The sequence below is a fragment of the Seriola aureovittata genome, chromosome 1, assembly GCF_021018895.1.
Source record: "Seriola aureovittata isolate HTS-2021-v1 ecotype China chromosome 1, ASM2101889v1, whole genome shotgun sequence".
Classification (NCBI taxonomy): domain Eukaryota; kingdom Metazoa; phylum Chordata; class Actinopteri; order Carangiformes; family Carangidae; genus Seriola; species Seriola aureovittata.
The window spans coordinates 17,221,167-17,243,576 of record NC_079364.1 but is presented as its reverse complement, the minus strand read 5'-3'; the positions used below and the strand labels follow the sequence as shown (position 1 = coordinate 17,243,576).

At 41.3% G+C, this 22,410-nt stretch overlaps 3 protein-coding genes across 4 annotated transcripts; 1 reads left to right on the top strand and 2 right to left on the bottom strand.

The window, feature by feature from the left end:
• Positions 1–610: 610 nt before the first annotated feature.
• nrn1lb (neuritin 1-like b) lies at positions 611–14,831 on the bottom strand. Its single transcript, XM_056371627.1, has 6 exons — positions 14,741–14,831; positions 8,428–8,489; positions 7,552–7,705; positions 5,941–6,070; positions 3,630–3,777; positions 611–2,432 (listed from the first exon to the last, which is right to left on the bottom strand). The coding sequence occupies exons 4-6, from the start codon at positions 5,996–5,998 to the stop codon at positions 2,129–2,131; spliced, it is 510 nt and encodes a 169-aa protein (XP_056227602.1). The 5' UTR covers positions 5,999–6,070; positions 7,552–7,705; positions 8,428–8,489; positions 14,741–14,831; the 3' UTR covers positions 611–2,128.
• On the bottom strand, positions 10,183–12,381 carry thap11 (THAP domain containing 11). The gene has a single exon (XM_056371614.1). It carries the CDS (start codon positions 12,018–12,020, stop codon positions 11,187–11,189), a length of 834 nt encoding a protein of 277 aa, XP_056227589.1. The 5' UTR covers positions 12,021–12,381; the 3' UTR covers positions 10,183–11,186.
• On the top strand, positions 14,763–21,757 carry gfod2 (glucose-fructose oxidoreductase domain containing 2). Of its 2 annotated transcripts, none has more exons than XM_056371587.1 (3): positions 14,763–14,896; positions 16,559–16,930; positions 18,274–21,757. In XM_056371587.1, the coding sequence occupies exons 2-3, from the start codon at positions 16,678–16,680 to the stop codon at positions 19,173–19,175; spliced, it is 1,155 nt and encodes a 384-aa protein (XP_056227562.1). In that variant the 5' UTR covers positions 14,763–14,896; positions 16,559–16,677; the 3' UTR covers positions 19,176–21,757. The 2 variants fall into 2 exon arrangements, with proteins under 2 accessions (XP_056227562.1, XP_056227553.1); XM_056371578.1 differs by having other exon boundaries at positions 14,776–14,892.
• The last annotated feature ends 653 nt before the right edge of the window (positions 21,758–22,410 follow it).

The following is a 22,410-nucleotide window of genomic DNA, read 5'->3' as shown; positions in this document are numbered from 1 at the left end:
TCTCCGTGGTGACCTGCCATGTTTTGTGCAGACTGTACACAGTATTGAAAATCAGTAGTCGAGGCCAAATCAGGGTTATAATCTGGACTTTAAATGTGTAGTCTGTTAGCAAAAATTAGACAAAACCACAGACTTTTGACATTCAGTCTGATTGATTTCAGCTCAAAACAGGAGTCAGATAGCACGGTCATGTGCAAACTGCAACCGGATCAGCCGTACAAGCCTAAAGCTGGTAAGTGTATGAACCAGCACTATTCAAATCAGCCATTAATCCTGCCTGGTGGTGACCTGGCATTAAATCAGTGTCACAAGAATATAAAGCAGGACGTTCCACCTGAGGTTTCAGTGACCGCTGCGATAACTACTTAAATTCAGCATGCTGCAGTGATGAAGTTATCACCTCTGACCTTCAGTTGTCACACCTGCTCACATCATGTTCATCAAGTCACACGTCATGGCACATTGGTGCCACACAGCCAATCATTATCAGTCATTTTCCATTCACAGTATTTACCCTCCAGGCTCTGAAGCACTGTTTTCAAGGGTTTTCGAGGTGCAACCTGCTACGCTGTGGATGAATAAAGACAGATGAGATTAATCTAGTCATGATTCGGCTGTTATGAAACAGCTTAAGAGTATTAAGATTACACACAAAACCGACACAGAAACACACAACTTCAAGAAAAGCAATAGTTGCGGTTTAAGGTACAAAACTCTGCATTGTGTCTGTCAGCACACTTTTGAATTTAATTTTTTGTTGGGTTAAAAATCAGAGTGAAACAAAGAAGGCATGTGCCACTCAATGCTGTGAAGAAGAAATAGAATAATGCAAATAACCAAAAACAAAACCAGAAAATTAAACAGCAAATACGTTGATAATGTGAAAACCAGTGAATAAAATGCAATGGACTGGCTCAGTATCAAAGAACAGTTATACAACATTTAATTACATTACAGCAACTGTTAATGTTCTTGGGATGAAATCTGGGAAACACTTATCTTCTTCCCACCACTGACCTATGCACTTAGCATGTACTGTCTTTATACTTATAATACTTTTTATTATTTATTGTATTATTTGGTTCTCTGCCATGTATTCTTTTGAAGCACATTGTTAAGCACATTGAATGACCTCCCTGTATGATAATGTGCTATACAAATAAATTTACCTTGCCTTTTTATTTGGCCCACAGGGGATGCGTAAAGTTATTTAACTGATTAAAGTAAAGCTTTACTGTAACCAGCAGTTCAGAGTAGAAAAAGCAACATACAGTTAGACTGCTTGAAAAGAACGGCAAAACCACTGAGAGGAGTCACATGAAATGACACAGTTTTAGACAAGTGATAAAAATTTAGCAACAACATGCAAACACTGCAAAGAATCCTTCCACACACAAATGTAATTTTCTGACCTTAAACCAGTCATACACGGTGATGAATTAAGCCATCTGCACTAAGACACTGTTTTGCCCCCTGTAATAATACTTTCCTCTGGGTCACACCTGATTGGATCACAGATCTGACGCCTGCCATTGAAAAAATCGCTCAACTCTCTCTTGTCCTAAAAATCACCCTGTATTACTGATTTACTGTAGTAATGATAGAAAATTGAGGTGTGTACTATTACTATGAGCTTATTGGCAAGATTTTTCTCTCAGTTAAGAGAACTCAGCAATAGGAGGGCCTTCCTCTTCTCTCCCTGGATTAAACTCTTTGCTACTCCAGACAGAAATAGCATAAACAAGCAATAGTGCATGACATAAATTTAATTTAACACTCGGACTGTATATGTGCAGTCCTCGTGTCTATGAAAGTGACACTTTTTTAGCAAAAACCAGTATGGATAATCTAAATATTTATGCCCTTTTTGTCCTCTCTGAGGGCGAGGCATATAAAATCATTACAGTAATGATCTGATCAGTTAATGTCTAAATACAGTAGATATACCTCCTTGTCCATGTAAGAAACACAGAACCAAATACTTCAATATGATCCATCTGAAATCCTGATTTAAGGATCGATATGTAATCATGACAAGTCTGATTTGTGAAGCATGTTTACCCTTGCGTGTTTGGACCATAGGGGGTGGAGGACTCTGTGATGACCAGCTCATTGGTTGATCAGCTGACTAACTCCTGAGCAGAACCAGTAGCGTGCTGCACACAGGGAGCAAGAGTGTGCTGAGGGCCGGGCTGTGCTTGTATGTTTGCCCTTTCAGTGTTTCCTGGTTGGTCTGGTCAGAGGTGGGGGGGCTCTGGGGTGCAGGCACAGTGCTGGGTGGGAGGGTGGTGCGGCTGGCACACACGTCGTACAGGTTTCCAGAAAACTGCGTCTTCCGGGACTCTTGTCTTAGAGACTCCCAGACGGCTGCTGGTTCTCCGGGACATCCGACCAGAGCTGAGTTAGCACACACATGGAACGCATTCCAGGACCTTCAAGGAACCAGGACAGGAAGAGATGTCAGTGTAAAGTGTAGTAATATAGTGGCTGTAATGCATCTTTCTCCAAGAAAGCATGTGGAAAGAAAACTACAATAATACAGTGATGAGATTATATACAGTTAACACCTGAGCAGAGGTTGAAGAGTAATTGGTCCAGTGGTTTAACCCTTCATGTTGCTGCAGTGATGTACTGCAGGACCCTGTGGGATGTGGTTACAGGTGCAACAGAGCACACCTCTGACCACATCCAACAGAAACAGACTTGGGAGAGGGCAGTGAAATAATATGGTGTTAAAGTGCTCTTTAAAGTAAGGTATTTAAAGATACAGGTTGCATTTGGGGGGAGTAAACATGGTGCAGGTCCTCTGACAGAATTGCAACAGAAGGAAAGCTTGTGTAATTGCATCATTTTTTTTTTTTTTAGTGGAGAAGAGAAGATGTGTCTGCTCAAACAGTTGAGCTGCTGATGCATGATGCTGATGAGACCGAAGAGTCTGAACCGAAACAGTAACGTTGCAGGCCAGAAACCCCTGTGGACATCTCAGGGTCACTCTAGGGTGATGATTCACTGTAGGTTTGTCACTACGAGCGCACATTAACATCCAGTGTGGATATAACAAGGCTGAGAGTTTACAGCTATGCAAGAGCTCTGTGAGGTTGAGCTAAATACTAACATGCTCACAGTGACAATGCTAACAGGGTGATGTTGTAGCAGGTATAACATTTAACATTTGCGCCATCCTTTAGTTTAGTGTGTTAGCATGTTAGCATTTGCTAATCGCAGGAATCAGAAAATACAGCTGAGGCTGATGGGAATGTGATTAGTTTTGCATGTGTTCAGTCATAAGAATTTCAACAGAGTCCATCCACTAAAAGCCAAAAAATGTCCAACTCACAGTGGTACTACAGGAAAGGTCAGAGGATCACCAGAACGAGTAGAATCCATCCTCTGGTGACCAACGGTGGTCGAGATAATTCAGTCTGGACCAAAGTGGTGGACTGACAAACAGACCGACAAGGACTGGCACTGTGTTGCCACTGTTGCCACATTGCTAACGCTAATAATACAAGCATCACAAAATAGAGCCGTTGTATCAGACAAGGTGTGACTGGGTGGTTATCACAGTGGCAGAAAGACAGACACACACACACACACACACACACACACACACACACACACACAACTACCTGCAGATTGCATCGATGTCCTGTGTGCTCTGGTCTTTTTGTGTTTCCACCAAACTGTCCCCAAGCGTGAGCAAACACTGAGCAAAACTCTTGTAGATGGAGCCACATGAAACAGGAACTGCAGCTCCGAAAGACGCGGGGACCAAGCCTGGTGGGGAGGAAAAGACAAGAGAAAAGTATGTTTGAACACCACATCCACATAGTTTTATCAGAACTTGTATGAATAAGTGAATGTTTATACAGGGACTCTGTAAACACAGTATGTGTCTATTTAAACATTGGGGATGAGAGAGAGAGAGAAATAAAATCACTTCAATCTTGTAGAGTGAAACACAATGTTTATGGCATGATCCATCCGGTGCTTAGTCGGATCAAACAAATACAGAAATATGTTGTATTCCATTCATCTGGAGGGATTATACATCCTCAGAGCCAAATTCAATGTAGGACCTCAAAACCATGTGTGAGCTCGTCTGAGTGCATAGATCAGCTCATACATAACACATTCCTCTGAAATTGGTTTTTAGTTTTCACTGAATAGATCCTGAAAAGCTGAGATACAAGGTTTGACTGGAATATTTAAACACTGATTTGAAAAAGAGGATTTCTGGTGAAAGTAGGTTTGAGTGAGATTTCCTCCTGTGCATTGGGCCCATACAGTTGCTTTGTTGTCTCTGGAAAAAGACAGTTGTCAGCAGCCTTGGTTAAGCTGCTCCAGGGTCGAAAGTGCATTAAATGTCCAAAGTATGTGGACACCTGAATTTATGTGACTGTTGAACACCTCAAATCATGGACATTAATCTTAAAATGATATTGGCATGTGATGTTTGGATTTTGGTTACCCAACGTGAGCTGACGTCAGTAGTCTACATCAAATTTCTCTTGGTATTATCGAATGTCCTGATGATGAAATTTGGTCACCCAATGTCACAATCTACATTCAACCAAATACCAACATCTAATGACGGTGGCCAGCTGCGTGCCTGCAGGGTGGTTTGTGTTCAAGTTCATCCCCAACGACTTGGATGGGGTTGAGGTCAGGGCTCTGAGCAGGCTGGATGAGTCGGATGTTCGTCCACCACAAACTGGGAAAACTACTTCTTCATGGACCTTGTTTATGGTGCGGTCACGTTGAAACAGGAAATGGTGTTCTCCGAATCCTAAAGATTTGCCGGGACATTTTGACCCAACAGAGATATTCATCAGGCACTGGCATTGTGAACTGGCACACACTGGGAGCTATCAGTGCAATGTGCTGATCTTTTATCTGACTTCTGCCCTTAATTTGTTTTTTGATCCAGCACCCAAAAGATTTTTGGATGTGCACAATCTAAAGCTGTTGCCACGAGGTTGAAAGCACAATATTTTCAGAGACATCACTGTATATTGCAGCATTAATATTTCCCTCAATTTGAACTAAAAACAGTCCCAAAACCAAAAGGGGACAGGGGATGAGTCCACATACTTTTGACCACATTGTAGAAACGAGAGGATAGTCTTTGCATCAACTCTCAGAATCTCTCACTTTAAGAGATAAACTTTACTGTGATCATCTTTACAGTTCATGGTCTTTATGTCTTACTCTTTGAAATGAATAATCATGCATGCACGTTGTCACTGTCACTGTTATTTAATTGTTTTAGTCCTGCTGTATTTGCCTACTTATATTTGTCTGTATTGTACCATGACTGTTAATTTATTGTTTATCCTACTGGCATTTATTTCATTATGATATGATTGCCTGCAAAATAGTTGGTTATTCTGATTGTAAAATTTCAATGTAGTATTTGTTTTTCCTATCTAGAGTGTTATCTTCCTCCTACAACCCTCAAAAATGATAGCACAATTCACACCCAAATACATGATGTTGTACAACCAACACACACAGGAGAGAGAGAGAGAGAGAGAGAGAGAGAGAGAGCGAGAGAGACAATCCGAACATGAGGGGACAGTGAGTATTTCATTAAGGTAAGTGCATTTATAAAACCTTTGTCTCCTCGGTTTCACAATAAGCTGAGTGAAATATCTTTTATCAGTCCTGTTAACTACCTTGGACTTGGACAAACCTGCTGAAATTCCTCTGATCAACCTGAGTTCCTACCTGAAGTCAGTCTGAAGAAAAGACATGCTTTATGAGATAACAGTGTTAAAAATGAGACAGGCGAAGCAAACTTTATCTAGCACTATCAAACTTTTCCCACAAGATTTAAATGCACATACTCTCTCTCTCACACACACACACACACACACACACACACACACACACGCAACACAGTCAGACAATAAACAGAGAGTAAAAAGACATCCTTACCGAGACAGAGAGCGATGGGCAGCAGCATAGTTGCGGTGCCCGGACGGGACTTCATCATTTGGCTCAGCAGAGTCCCGTGGAGCTGAGTCCCACCTCTGAATCAGAGTCTCTGATGTGAAGCTCCTGCTGGCTGTGAATCCAAAGAGTATAAAGTTGTGCTTTAGGATGTGATGTGTCCTGCCATCCGCAGGGAATTCATCAGATTGCAAAAGTACAGCAATGCACAGAGGCACAACCCGGCTGGATTAACAGTGAAAGGGACCGATGCATTGCAGAGAGTAAGAGGATGTTGTGTGTGTGTGTGTGTGTGTGTGTGTGTGTGTGTGCGTGTATGCATGTACACTGGGGAGGGGCACAAGGCGAGAGATGGATGAAGCAGACCAATGACAACATCACAACACAGCACACTGGATTAGAACGATCTCATTTCCGGTCTTTGGTATTTAGAACATTTATTTGAAAAATGTAATAAAATACATACAGTATGATGGTGATCGTGCACTCAACGCACTCAGGAACCATCTCTGCCTCGTTCACACACACATCTATCTGCTGCACAAACCTGGTTTTACTGTTGAACAAGAGGTTTTCCACTAATGTCAGTAGAAGGAAACATTAGCAGAGGTGTCAGGAGGATTCTTTTTCATGTGGACAGATGGATGACGTCCCAGTGAGGATAAGACAATCCACCCCACCTGGGAGTCCAGCGTAGATGCAGAGCACCCTCTGAGAATAGCAGCAGCCCATGTGAGAATCATCTAAAGCTATGTGGGTCATGTGAGAGTAAAAATTAGATGCACACTGTTTAAAGATGGGTGACTGTAAACCATCTACCTTATTCCCCACTTTCCTAACTTGATCGCCTTTCTTACATCCCCATCCTCGTCTTCTCGGCCTCCAAATCCTCTGCTACGCCCCCCAGATGGCTCACACTACGTGCATTAGTATAAGTCCTGGTTCACATCTGTATACTGACACAGGAGGAATGGTAACCCATTGTTAATCTGCAGCTTAAAACAACCATTAACTGCAGAATAATCTGTCTGTCAGAGGCTGCTGCCATGAATCAGTACGTCATGGGAGCTACTTTGGCAGCATTTCAAACCATGAGTCTTCCTGAAAACATCTGAATTAGCTCAGCAAATGTGGGTCGTTGTTTGTTTTTGTTTTTGTTTTGTTTGTTTGTTTGTTTGTTTTGTTTAATGTTCTCACCTTGCAGATTTGCTCAGAAACAATCAAGCTGGATGTAAGACATGTTTCCAAAATGTTGTGGAGGCTGTTACAGCAGGAAAATAATCAATCACATATGGATGTAATGTTCAAGTGTCCACGTACTTTTTGACCATGTAGGAAGTGTATAGTGTGAATATTCATGCTACCATGTTGTCGTTGTCGCACAGCCTTAAAAAGTGATCAAAATGTCCTGTAATAATGAATGGTGATATCTTAGACTCCAAGTTACTATATAATGTTTTTACTGCAGCTGAAGCATTGAACTTTGTCAGGTGTGTGTCAGAGAGTCCTCCTGCTAACTACCATCCCAAACCAGTGCAGTGCTGCACTCATCAGTCTCCTCCCAGCAACATCCCTGCTGACCAGTGGCTTTCTTACCTGGTGGTTTCATTGCACAAGAAGCTCAAAGTAGGATATGTTCTGACCCTTGACTTTTCCACCTCACTGTGCTCTTGTGAACCCCAGGTTCTGTTAAGCCCAGACGTATGACTTTCCGTCAGTCAAGTTTTTCTTTTCAAAAAAGTGGTATCATCTGCAGAAAGAATAGTATTTATTATTAGACAGTTTATTATCGGTTTGTTATTCCAAATCAGGTTGTAGGGGACATACTGGGTGAGTAAAGATCACTCAAATGCATCTCCATACAGTTTCAGGGATTCTGCAACCAACAGCTATCTGTGGACTCACACTCACCTATGAAACACACTCACCCCGTGTGTTTCATAGGTGGCTGTAAATGCTCTCATGGAAAACAAAGGTGCTCCGCCTGGGTCACAGTGGCTAAAATGAATTTCCAATAGTAACCAATTTTAATGGCCAAAACCAAACACCCACAGAAAGCCTAATGCACCTCTCAGCTGTATCCTCAGTTTACTGCAAACACTGACAATTTAAAGCTTCCATCTTAAATGCAGTTTATGCAGAAGCACCAGGACATGCGGGAAAAGACAGAGAAAATTCTCTATTCTCTATTGTTTGAAATCTTTTGGAGCTAATACCCTAACAGTACTGTTTTTTCCCACGCCTTACTTTGCAAAGCATAAATATGTTTTCACTATTTATTTAATTTAACAAAAACCTTAACCTTTGCTTTATTGTTAAATGTTGCCTAAACACAAGCAGCTGGCACAAGAACTCTGCCTCAATAAAATACTGGCACTGCAACTGGCAAAGATCTTGATTTAAATCGGCAAATATTTGACCACAGAATAAGTAAAGCTATCTGAAATTTGATCCAAAATACCAACCAAGTACCATGACAGATTGAGGGTGTGAAGATCTCCACAGCAGAGAAGCACTCCGAAGGATCAACTGGTCTATGGACAGATTAAATTGCAAAAGGCACATGACGTGTGTTACATAGAGAAAAATATTGCAGTGTTTCTTGTTCAATAGTTTCAGAACATATGGACCAATTTAAAAGCAAACATGTAATTTTCAACCAGAATAATTTGTTATGAAAACACAATGAATAATAAGCCCTAATGAGATTTGAGATAACAGTAACCTTTTTTCTACAGGCACATATCCAGATTCTTGCTGTTTTTTACTCTGTATTTCAAGATCATAGATTTTTTACATTGTTTCACTTCATTCACATGACATTATTAGAGATGAGATAATCTGACATGAGAAGCTGCTGTTTGGCCTGAATGTAAAGATGGCTGTGGTAAATGGCAGCAGCCATAGAAAAGGAAGAAGGAGTTGTGTAAGTTTGATTGACAGTCCTGGATTAAGGCATTATGCAACACTGTTGGGAGTAAAAAAAATAAATCCAGATGAGATTAGGATCTGGATCCTCGCTCTCTCCAATGCTGTCTATCCTTCCATTCATCCGCCTCTCCCTCTTTCTCTGTTTCATGTAACACATTTTCATGATTGGTGTTTAAAATTACATATTTTAAGTGAGTTGAGGAACTGTGTTACACGTTTAGATTCTCATTCTGACATTCAACATTTTATAAGAGTAACAATTCAACAAGTTACGATCAAAGATGCCAACCAACACGGACAGACAGAAAGTAAATTAGGCCATAGAGACCGGAGCTGGAGCTCAGCTCTTCAAGCTTTTATCTCACTGCCATCTAGAGGGGAAAATCATGCTGCAACATGTGACTGTGCACTCTGCCGATTGATACACACATTTTACCACTTGTTGTTTCTACTGAGTCAAATCTTATCCCTTATGCTGCACTGTGTGGGGACACACACTGAAACCATAGAGCTGAAATGAGTGGACAAGATGGTCAGCTCAAGATGAAGCCATTATTTTTTTAATCAATTATTTTAAGTGATTGATGAATTAAAACCTAATCACTTGCTGGTTTCTCAAATTTGAGAAAAAAAACCCACAACTAATGTTTTTCAGCCGTTGATAAGCCTACCCAAACACATTATTTTAGCCTCTGAAATAATGTCCACTTTCTTAATTAATTTTGTACATTGTATGGTTTCAATTATGAATTAATTAATCTGACAGAGTAATCACTGCATAAATCCATAATACAGCTAACCCATAATTACAATCCATCCTGAAACCTAAACAGGGACCTCTGGGCTTCATTAGTTTCCTGATACTTTCGTCACTGAACAGGTGTGTAAAACAGCACATCGACATTGAGATTTGATGTTTGAGTTCATGTTCCATTGACAAGTCTTCATGATTGAGGATTTAATGTGATACAAATTTTATTACTTTTCCACAACTCAACACAGGTGAAAAAGTGCTCCTACTACTTGACAATAGAACTTATTGGAAGTACTAGAAATTGTCATTTTTTAATCTCGTCTTTCCTTGAAAGAGTCCAAATAAAACCATTCACTGCAGCCCAGTGAGTTTTTATCCCCATGGGATGAGCCAAACCTACCTTAACTCCAAGGTAACACCAATAAGAACTACACCAGGATCCTGGTGTAAACAAAACAGTCCGTTTCTGTTTTGTTACTGTGACACTAGACAAAGTCAGCACACGTTTGTTGTCTTGAGAAATTACTCAGTGTGAATCGGCACTATTTCAAAATGAAATTTACTTCAAGATGAGAGCAGAGGAGAGCTGTCAGACCAAGTTCAAAAATCTGAAATGTGTGTATCATCCTGTGCATAAAACAGTCATGAACAGGTCAGAGAGATGCAGCCACTAAACTTCAGTCTGAGAAAAACAATATGATCATAAACAGGCACATAAATTCACTGTCTCACAGAACCACCTTGGAGACTAACATACATATTCAAGTTGCATAAAGTATCATGACAATGGATTTCCTATGTACTTCTCCTAAGATTTCCTAAGGAAAAATAAAACAGTAAAAAATTTAATGCATGTCTTCAAGAAACATACTTTAATAAGATTTCATCTTTTGAGTGCCCTTTCAAGTTTTAAGGAATTCTCTAAAGTCTTTTTTCTGTCACGCAAATGTTTTTAGCAACAACTTTACCTTTGAAGGCAACTCGGATGAAGTCATGGTAGAGTTTTATGTCACTGACTAACACCAGCAGTGTGCCAGGAATAGTGTTTTGGTTACACAAAATCCAATGGATACTTCAGCCTGGTGTACTTTACACCTCCTAGTTTCAGTTCAAAAGTAAGGAAATAAAAACTTCAAACGTCAGAGAAATCTGAAGGAGAAAAACTTTATATGCAACTAAGCAGCTTTTAGCATCAGTCCGCTTATAAATATGTAAGCCCGCCTAACCTGCAAGTCTGTGCAGACCACGAGTCCCGGTTGAAAAATTGAAATATGTATTATTGACCTTTGTTGAGCTGCAGGCCAATAGTGGACTGTGCACGTTTGTATGTGATTAGCAATGAGGTTATTACTATCAGCTACATAAACTAGGCAGCCAACTTGTTTACATCAGGCCTACGAAAAATCAACTCTACTTTTCGAAAATAAATTGTCATCGCTCGTAGGTTTATACAAAATAGGGCTGGATCTGCTGTCTTCAAACCCTTCGGTGTCATCTCCGTTTGTCTGAGTCTCTGTAACGGGTCGTCTCCGGTGATGTTCACCCATCAGATTTTCTTCCGGACGCTGAAAGCCACCGAGTTTCCGTACAGCAGCCTGTCCCGCTCCCGCACCTCCTCCTGCAGTTTGGCCTCGGCGACCCGCAGCTGGCGGATGGTCGCCTTCATCTCCTTCATCTTCACCTCCATCAGGGCGATGATGTCCCGCTGCTCGTTCAGTTTTCGCAGCAGCTCGGCCGACGTGGTACCAGTGGTCAGCGAGTACGAGTGGTCCAGCGGGCTGCTGGTCACACTGACGTACTGTACGGGTAGCTGGTGCAAGGCGGACGCGGCTTCGACCGACGAGTCGTCGGCGGTGAGCTCGTCCGCACTGCCGACAGGTGCCGTGTAACAAGTCCCCTCTGACTGGGCGGGCAGCCGCGCCGTGCCCAGGTACTCCCCGTTTTGGCCTATCTGAACCACGGTGATGCTGTCGTCGCTCGCCTCACCGCCAGCATTGCCCTCGGCTCCTTCCGCCGTGCTGCCCAGGACGCTGGTGAGGACAATCCCGGAGGTCGCTGCGGCGGCGGGGGCAGGAACCCCCGCGGACACTTTCCTGCCTCTGCCCCGCCGACTCCTGCGCTCGTTGACCCCACGCAGAGGGAAAAGGGACGGTACTCGGATGCTGTAGGTTTTCCTCCCGCCGGCGAAATGCACGCTGCAGACTCGGTGCCCTGTGGTCGGCTGGAAGGTGCTGAAGCAGCCGCTGACCCCGGCCCGGGAGATGTTCCTCAGCCACAGCTCCCTCAGCGCGGTGTCCTTAGGAAACGTGTAGAAGCGCAGGTCGCGGTCCCGGTGCGAGTTGTTATAGCAGCCAGGCACACAGCAGGTAAACCCGGGCATGTTTGCCTCAGCGCCGAAGGGTTAAGACGCAGTCTCGGAGTGAAGCCTGGGTTATTTTATTGTTGTTTCTTTATTCTGTGCGTTGTTATCAAGCTCCGCGGCCTGCAAGCGGAACTACACGTCCCACAACGCTAACAACTTCCTGTTTATTTTCTACCAAAAACTGAGCCGATGCGCTCCGTACGACGACTGAATCCACTCCAACTTATCTGGCTTCTGAGCAGACGAACCATGCACCGATACTAACTTTCAGGCTGGTGTTTTATTTTCGGAGGTAAATGTTTGGTTTTGTTCTTCGCGGTGTTATCAGGCCAACCGACGTCCACTGAGAACTAAAAGTACCATAAGCCCTTGCGCTTCCTGTCCAGGTCCGTTAGCACTCTAGCGCCCCCTCTGGTCAGAGTGTGGAAACACGACAGCGAGAGGCACTAATCTTTTCATTTAGTCATTATCCATGGTGGAGGTAGTATTCTGATCCTGCACTTGAACTACTAAGTAAAACTACCGATGCCACGCTGGAAAAACACATCAAAACGATACTGCAGTAAAAGTATACAAGCACTAAAAATGTACAAAAGCATCAAACATAAAAGTAGCTACTCAATGCAGTAAAAGAAATCTCGTGATTAATAATCTGTTATATGTAATATTATTAGATTATTACTCATGCAATAAAGCTACAACAGTAAACTGTATTAAAGGTTTTTCAGGTTCTGCACCATGCCAAACACAACATGTTGGTGATCCCAGGAGACGTTACTATTTTAACTTCTGGTAATGCCTATACAACAACAAAAAGCCAAAAAAAAGTTGGAGATATTATTAGATATTTAGATGTTATTTTCCATGCATAATAGAACTGGTTTGTTAAAAGCCCTGCGCAGGTGTTTTCAGTTACACTAGCTTATTAAAACTCTAGTCAGGTTGAAGTTAGTTGGAGCTACCCTGGGAATTACCTGATGTAACCGAACTCTATGAACTAATAAGTCCTGAGAGGAGGTTTAATTAGGCAACATAAGTTTAAGAAAAAACACCTGTGTGGTTGGACTGTGGGTGTGTTGGGGCTTTGTCCTAATCAAGCTGAGAGATTTTCTCATCCTCACATTAGAATAGTTCAATATCCACCCACAAAGGTCTTATGCAAATAGTATCTGACATAGTTTATTGTTCAAAGGGTAACACGCACTACTTTGTTGACATGGAACGTAAAATTCCATGTGTCTGTATTAAATGTGACAGAGCTGAAACCTGCCACAGCTTTATCAATCTTTCCATCTGAAGCAGCCATGTGGTAATACCCTTTATCAGCCACCTGATGGCCTTATAGGGCCTTCTTGCATGCCTGAGAGTGTGGTGGCAACAACAGGGAAGTAACAGCCCCATATCTCCCCATGGAGGATGAAGTGGTTTGGATGTTGGATGACTGTGCATTTCCACACTCTGCATTCATGTCATATTTCATAGGATCCCCATCCAACCACGACTCCACCTGTCAGACCCTTTTGGATGTTATCTACTGATCCATAAGACACACACTATATGTTAGCAGACTCATCTGTAGCTTGAAGTGCAGGATACAGCCACACTGAAACATCTTACCTTAAGTATTTTAAGTTTTAAGTCAGGTAGAGTTCTCTGATGGACTGATCTCTACATCTTGGTGGGCAATATGGACCATTTCTTTGGAAAGAATATGACGACACCATATTAGTATTAATATAATATTAATATTGTAATTATAGCATTATCTGTGACTATTCAAATTTTGATGGTTTGAAACAATTGTCATGGCAACATTTTGGCCAGTCCTCACAACTTCAAAGGGCTGTTTGAGGGTTAAGACAATTAGGGTTTAGCATTGGCAAGCAGGTTTTAGGGCTAGGTATTTTGTTGTGATGGTTATGGTAGGGCAAGGGGCAGAGGAATGCAAGTGTCCTCACAATTAACATAAGACAATCTATGTTTATATGTCTAATGTCTGTGTGTACCTGTACTTCTATCTTTGTGAGGACCTATTTGAGTTATAGCTTGCAGAATTGTGTTGTTAACATAAAAAAATGTTTACATAAAGTTACCTTTTCAAATGAGGTCTTTGTAAAAGCCAGGCTAGCACATCAAATCATTGGAAAACTGTAACACCTGATCCAAGATTTCCCCTGCTCCCCGAGGCACATGTATATTCAGGGATGGATTATGAGAAAATAGGCCCCTGGGGAGAGACAAGTAAAATGTCCCTCCGGGTGCAAGGGACACAAAACAATGACAAATCCTGTGTTGTTTTGTCTTTTTGTGATTGTTTTGTAGCACTGTGGTCATTTCGCATCCCATTTGTGATCATTTTGTCTCTTTGGGGTCATTTTGTGTCTCTTTGGTCGTTTTGTGTTCATGGTCATTGTTGTCTCTTTGTTGTCATTTTGCGTCCCTCTATAGTTGTTTTGTATCATTTTGTGGTTATTGTTTGTATTTATGGCCGTATTGATCTTCTTGTGGTCCATCTTTGGGATCGTCTTATTTCTTTTAACTGAGATCTAGGACTTTCAAATGTGAAACATTTACAGTCACTTCTTATAGAAGCTATGGCCTCATACGTTCACATATCTCATTTTCTACTGATTCACCTGTTATCTGCAAAATATCACGTTTCACAGGAACAATTTTACGAATGTTTGGTGTTTACAAGCCATAATTTCAAGTCTATCTAGTGTCCGCTGTGTCGCTACCAGAATTCTCCGCTGGCGGTGACCCATCTCCAGCCTCTTGTAGTATCTCCGCCTCTCCCCACAGTCCTGCCGTTGCTGTTGAAGTTACCATTAGCAACTGGGCAGCGCCCGGCTCAACACCCACTACCGCAGCTGATGTCCTGCCCAATACAGTAGGTACATAACTTAACATTTCGCTACGTATTGTCGTTATACACATTTTAGAGATCGCCAGACACATTTACTTTAGATATGAACTCTGTAAAGTACATACGTTTGTCGCGAGGTTCTGGTTGGCTTTGCTCCTGTCTGGCCGGCTAGCTAAACGCGCTAGCTAACGTTATCAATAACCTCAGTGTCGAGCAGCTGAGTGGAGCTAGCTTAATGTGTGGGAGCCATAGCCATCCGGAGCACATAACCAATATACGTATAGATCAGATTAAGTAATGGTCACTTTCTGCAGGTTTGGGGTATCGTAATAATTATCGTTAATACCCAACTATTATTGAATCTCGCCAGCGACAGTTTGGTGCAGCCACGCTACACCAAACTGTCGCTTTGTTATCGGACCAGCGGACAGCAGCACAACACGGCTAGGTTACTTTCCAGTCTCTCTGTGTGTGTGAGAGATGGGGAGAGATAGGCTTCATCCGCTGTCAGCCTGGTAAATGTATGCGTTTGTTTGAGCGCTGGTTACATAGGTACTGCAGGTGCACATCAGACACACACGCCTGTATCAGCCTGTTGTTGTACAGTCATGGTTACAGGAAGACAAGTGAGGCGCAGTCAGCTCCTGACAGCCACTACTCTAAGATTATCATCACCTCTTATCACTTAAATACATGATACTATTTTGATAAGTATTTGCTGAACATCATTAAAATTGGTCATACTCCAGCTCTACGCAACTTTCAGCTATGAGGACTTCTCAATAAATATTGCTGTGTAGGACTTAAACGAACGACTATTTTGTCTATGAAATGCCGGAAAATAGTGGAAAATACCATCAGCAACCATAATCATGAGTCCCCACAGACCAGGGAGACATCTTCAAATGTGTTGTTTTTTTCTGACCAACAGTCCAAAACCAATTTCAGACCAGGGTTCCAAGTTCAAATATATTCAGTTTACTGTCATGTATGTATATGCATATATCAAAATAATTTCTGATTAGATTACTGTGGGCAGGTGCTCCCACCACACAAACCCACTGTAGTACAACAATAACATTACATGGATGACTGATATCCACACAGCAGTTACACATCCATAACAGTCAGATCAGGAAATCACCAAAGGTAAGTGGCTAGTTGGGAGAGCCTCAGGCGAGTTGAGCTGCACAGTATTTCATATTGATGTTAGTTAATTGTTCTGTCTGCGGAACTAAATTATTGTTTAGCCTGGATAAGGTTATACACAAAGACATAAATTACACTTGCTAAATAGGTAGGGATGACGTTTACTTTCAGTGGGTGTGGAACATCTGAGGAATGGCATGTTAACTATGTAGCAGGACACAATGTAAGTGGCTGTCAGAAACTGCTGATAGGAAAAACTGGTCTAAACCTGTTTGTTGATACAGTCACTAGAGCTATGAGATAAATTGATAAGATAGATATTGTTCCATAAGAGAAGCTACTGTCTGTTGTTTTCTTATCGTGAAATTGTGATATAGATTTAATTATGTATTGTCCTTAAATCCCACATTGCTAATGATAAAGTGATTATGTGAAGTAATTTCAGAAACATACCCACCCAGCATATTGTTGCATTATTCAAATAAATTGTGATTTTGTCAGTGTCACCCAGTTTAAATGTTGTGTTCATTTATTTCTACAGGTAAACTCAGATTTCCTGACAACAGTAAAGACCTTGACAGAATAGTGGATCATGGGCATTTGAGATGTCAGTGAGGCTGGCCATGGTTCACACGTAAGCTCACAGTGAGTGGCACTGCCATGCTGCCAGGAGTAGGTGTGTTTGGCACGGGGAGCACAGCCCGTGTGCTGGTCCCGTTGTTGAAAGCTGAAGGCTTTGAGGTTCATGCACTCTGGGGGCGAAGCGAAGAGGAAGCATGCTGCTTGGCAAAGGAACTTGGCATCCCATTTCACACCAGCCGATCTGATGACGTCCTGCTGCACCAAGATGTGGACCTCGTCTGCATCTATATTCCACCTTCAATGACAAGGCAGATAGCTGTCAAAGCACTGGGTAAGAGGTCAAAAAAAACATACACTTTTACTAAAATGCAGACTTATTTCCTTTTGCAAGGCTGCCCTTTCATAAAATCTTGGGCGCATAAGTGTCTAACTGGCACTTTTACACTTAACATCTGTGCTGTGCCTACATACTGTACATGCTGCATCATAAGCCATAAAACTAAATGTACAGTATTGCTTAAAAAAGAGCTTGGTGGATGTTCATTGAAAGACAGTAGATTTCTTTTACAAAAGAGAATTCAGAATTTTTGGGTTTATATGAATGAAAAATTAACTCAGGGTTCTTCCTATACCCCAGGTCCAGGTCTTATATTCTACTTTCCTCATAAACTGGATGAGCATCTGAGTCACACAAACTGCTAATATGACCTGACCCAGCTGGGCGGGGCAGTTCAGCTCTGGAACAGATTTGAATTTTTTGACTATGATGACAGTACTCACCAAAAGATGCATATACTCAAAATGACAGCATTCTTCTGTGACATATTTTATATTTGCAGAAGAATGCAGTGTATACATTTTTTTATCCTTGTGATATGATTAATGGTGATCGTAGCCATGACCACAGGGAATGAAGTCATCTAAGGGGAAAAAACAAAGCAAAGCTTACAGACAGAAACCTGAAATTCCCCACATCTCTCGTCTGTTCGAAACATATTGCAGCAAACATAATCACCACACTGTTGTATCAGAGAGGAGTAGATCTATAAAGTTAACTTACTGTATCTGATGGAATTCCTGAGTGTTGACTTCAGCTTCCTGTTTTAGTTGCAACTTCCTGAGTGTGTCCCCACCAAAGGACTTATCCACGGCACTAATTCCAAGGGGTACTGAAGGCTGCTGATCTCCATGTATAAAAACTATGCACACCCTCTATTATTATACGTGCTTACAGGAGAATGTTGACTTTTTATTCATACCAAACCCAAGGAACTGGACTTTAATGCCATCTAAGGCCATCAGCTCCACAGTGTGCCTAAGCACTGAGATACGAAGTCCACACAATGCCCTCAAACCATATTTGATATACTATAACTATAACTTAAAACCCCAAGCATTATTCACAGCTACCATTACAAAGGTACATCTAGCAAAAACAAATGTAGTTTAATACCACAGCCCTTCAATAAACCCTACCTTTTTTGTTGAAAAAAACTGAGAGTATATAAAACATAAATTGTGTGTGTTTAAATAATAATTGAAAGAAGAAAATTAATTGTTTAACAACCAAAAATCATGAAATGATTTTATGGGATCATATATGATGATATCATTGAATTCATTCTTATGTGAATAATAATAACACCACCCTTCCCCCTCTCTCTCTCTCTGCAGGTATAGGTAAGAATGTTGTGTGTGAGAAAGCTGCAACTGCTGTGGATTCATTCAAGATGGTGACTGCAGCCAGATACTACCCCCAGCTGCTCAGCATTATGGGTAATACCCTGCGCTTCCTGCCAGCTTTCGTTGCAATGCGGCAGATGCTGGTGGAGGGATATGTTGGCGAAATGCAGGTGTGCGATGTCCGGGTCTACGGCCCAAGTCTCCTGGACCAGTCGTACGGATGGACCTGTGAGGAGCTCATGGGAGGAGGTGGTCTGCACACTGTCGGCTCTGCCATCATCGACCTTTTAAGTTACCTGACTGGCACTAGAGCCCATCGTGTACATGGCTTACTGCGGACCTTTGTGCAACAGAACAGTTTGATCCGAGGCATTCGCCGCGTCACCAGTGACGATTTTTGTTTCTTCCAAATGTTGATGGGTGGAACAGGATCTAGTTCTTGTGGTGTGTGTTGCACCGTGACCCTGAACTTCAACATGCCAGGGTCATTTGTGCATGAGGTTATGGTGGTTGGATCCACCGGGAGGTTGGTTGCCAGGGGGACAGAACTGTATGGTCAACGCAATGGGAGTAAAGGTGAGGAGCTGTTGCTAGGCGACAGTGGGTGGGTGGGACCAGAGGTGAAAGAGATGCCCCTGCCTCACCTGAGGGGGCTCAGCTCTATGGTAAAGGCACTGAGACAGTCTTTTCAGGCTCATGAGGAGCGCAGGTCATGGGCACGAGGACCAGTTGCCATGGCACCAACATTTGAGGATGGTCTGTATGTGCAGACGGTGGTCGAGGCGGTGAAACGGTCCAGCTGTAGTGGAGAATGGGAGTGTGTTGAGATCATGAGTCAGGAGCCAGATCCAAACCACAACTTGTGTGAGGCTCTGCAGAGAAATAAGAACTAGATATATTTATTCACCCAGTGCAATTACTACATGTCTGACAAAACTGGGCTCTGAATGTTGCTCCTTTACTTCATTTGCTTTAGCAGTTTACATTACACATGACTACTTTCACATTTTGAACAGAATATTTTGGTTGATAGGATGTAACTGTGTTGTTGATATTTGCACCCCCACAGTTGCAATTTGTTTGTTCACTAAATTGTCATCCACAGCTCCATTATTCTGATTTTCAAAGAACATATTATAAAAGCTCTGTATTTGCTTTAAGTGTGCCAAAATCTGCGTTACCAAAAAATTGACGGTCCTTGTCTGAAGCTCGAAGTCATGGAGCCATGACTGCAAATTTCCTGCTAAATTAGGCTGATATGCATCACCTGACAGCAAAACACCACACATATGTCAAATATTGGCCGAGAGCAGAACTGCCTATATCTCAAAGAAACAAGTGAATGTCTGAACATAGCCCTTCTTTTCACTTCAAGCAGGTTTTGTACTGTGGCAGTTAGTAAATAATCACTAACAGAACGTTTAGGTCCAGCACAGTTTGTCCAAGCTGTTAATTCAGACACTGTGTGAGGTGAAAATAGTTAGTGTAGGTTTATAGAACAACTGAGATAAGATTTTAATCTCTATTGTACATAGCATTTATATATTTACAAATATTTTGGTGTTAATGTATTCCCAACACCAATAGCACCTTATTCTGGATGAAAGTGTTTACCTCAGACATGAATGTGAATATCAAAGCATTAGGATGATTTGACTAACAAAATAGTTGCAGTGCGGTGATCCAGAATTCAATTTCTCCAGTGGAGAGCAACCTCTGTAAAATTCAGAATAAGAATAATGGAGCTGTGTAAAGTTTTTTTTTATGTGTAATAAGAAGCATAAATTTAGATAAAATAAAAGAGGGGCTAGTAAGTTTTTATGTTACAGCCTGCAATGGCTTACATAAGATACCAGGGATTGAGTAAAATAAGCTATATAAAGAAACGAATAATAAAAAAGTCTAATTTGTAGCATTGCCCCTCAAAATGCCCATTTCTTAAAGTGGTACTTCATTTTAAATTGAACATTTGAGTATCACTCATTCCCTATAAGCTAGAAGAGAGGCTGAAAAAAGTTGTAGTTTCCTGCTTCGCTGACAGAGCAGCTCTAGTCAGCTGGATTCTGTGTCTGTGACTGTGGACTTCAGTACTGACAAGTTTTCATGGTATCAAAACCATCTGAACCACTCAAACCACACCTATGTCATCTCAGGATTTTCATTCATAATTTCATAATTTCATCAAAATATACTACTTCCAAACAAGTGCATTACCTCAAGGATAGATGTTGACTGTTTGGAACAGAACAAATGTAAGGACAGAGGTGAAGTGGATTATGCCTCAGAGGGATTTATAGGATTGTTTGAAAACAAAACTGAAACCAATTGTCATCTATTTAACCATTGAAACTGGCCGCGAAGGAAGAAACTACCAACTTTCAACTGTCGCCTGTCGAGCTTAAACAGAGGACAGATTACAGCTGTAGTAACGCGTTAAATATTTTTACATTATGACAAACAGGCTTGTTCTAGAAAGTGGCCTTTTATTGTTAAACTGTCATTAGATACAAAGCCTGAGTTTAAAATGTGTGTAAAAAGTTTGTTTACATGTGTTAACCATTGAAGTAATTTTATATGTTTTATAAGATTTTTTTTTTTTTTCATGCAATCTATGCATTTAAAGTTATTACAGATGTTTAAATCTAGAGGATGGGTCTGCCACCCCACCCCACCCCCTTACACCAGTCATCCTGAAACCTTGCTGATGTTTTCATTGAGTAGAACCACTGGATTTGATGTGCATGAGAGAAGAAATGTTTGCCTCTTTAACATGTTCAGAGGCAGGAAGTGTTGAACAGTTTGTGGTTGTTGTAGTCACTCACTGCATCTCAGTTCTGCTGAATATCCTAAATAATATTGAAGACAGATGCAGTGTACTGGTGTGATTTGATTGGTCTGTCCCCTTCTTAGACCCACGCAAGATCTGCACATAAGGACGCATACATGTTACACGCTTACCTCACGCTATCCCAACAGTGCTTTACAAAAACCCTAAATCAAGTTTACATTAAGTGTCTTTAACACATTTGCCTGCAGGATGCTCCATAACACACCACTATTAAAATACATTCCAACCGAGTTTTTACCGTCTTGTTAACAGTTGCTTTTGTTTTGTTTTGGTTTTTTTGCACTGATAACTGATAAAATGCCACCTATTTAATATGCAGTGTAATGCTTGTACCAGCCAGCTCACTGCAAAAATGAATTTAACATTTGTGTGTAAAAGGAAGACCTTTTGTATTTATTTATGTCTTGGTGTGGAGAAAGTTTCCCTTCATTCATTCTGTTCAGTGTTTGTGTTTTCAGCCTGTGAATTTCTGTTTAAAGCTGTAATATTTATCTTGTTTAGATATAGTGTTGTTTTAATTGATAATATGGCTTGTTGAGCACAATGTGTTGCATTTAAGTCGGGAAACTGTACTGTTCATCTGCCTGACAGATATTTCATTTAATAAATACAGTTGTCTTCATTTAATGTCTTTGGTCAGACCTCGCTTTATTATTTGTGTAAAAAAAAAATGTACCTTTACTAGAAAACAGATGTTTAGTGTCCTTTGATAAGATACTCAGTTCTTTACTGAAATGAACACTGCAGCAATAATATTAACACCTTTTTGACATATTTAACATCCAATATTTTGTAAATCAAATATTTCTGCCCAGGCCAGGTGAGTCAGGTTTCTAGACTGAGCTAGCAGCATGCTAACCTTTACCTATAGTCAGACTGAATAATCACTTTTACACTGCATCATGCAATATGTTGCCTCTTGTCTCCTCCCTCGTCTCCATAGAGTCACCATGTCTCCATGGAGGCATTATGCTGCATTCATGTGGGAGTTGCTGAATGACTAATCTGCATGTGTATCAAAGTGCAGGTTTGCTCTAAGCTATTGCTCTGTTGTTGTTATCTAACATTATCATTGTCTGAAATCTTTCTACACTGCACCACAAAACATCAAAGAGTATAGCGTTAGAAGCATTTAAGGAAGATACACTCTCACTCAATTTATTAGGTGCACCTAGCTAAAAATAACTGTTAGAGAGGTGTTGATTCAACTTTATCTCATGACTTACAGTGAATTTATTCAATTCGGTTAAATTTTATTTGTATAGCGCCAAATCATAATA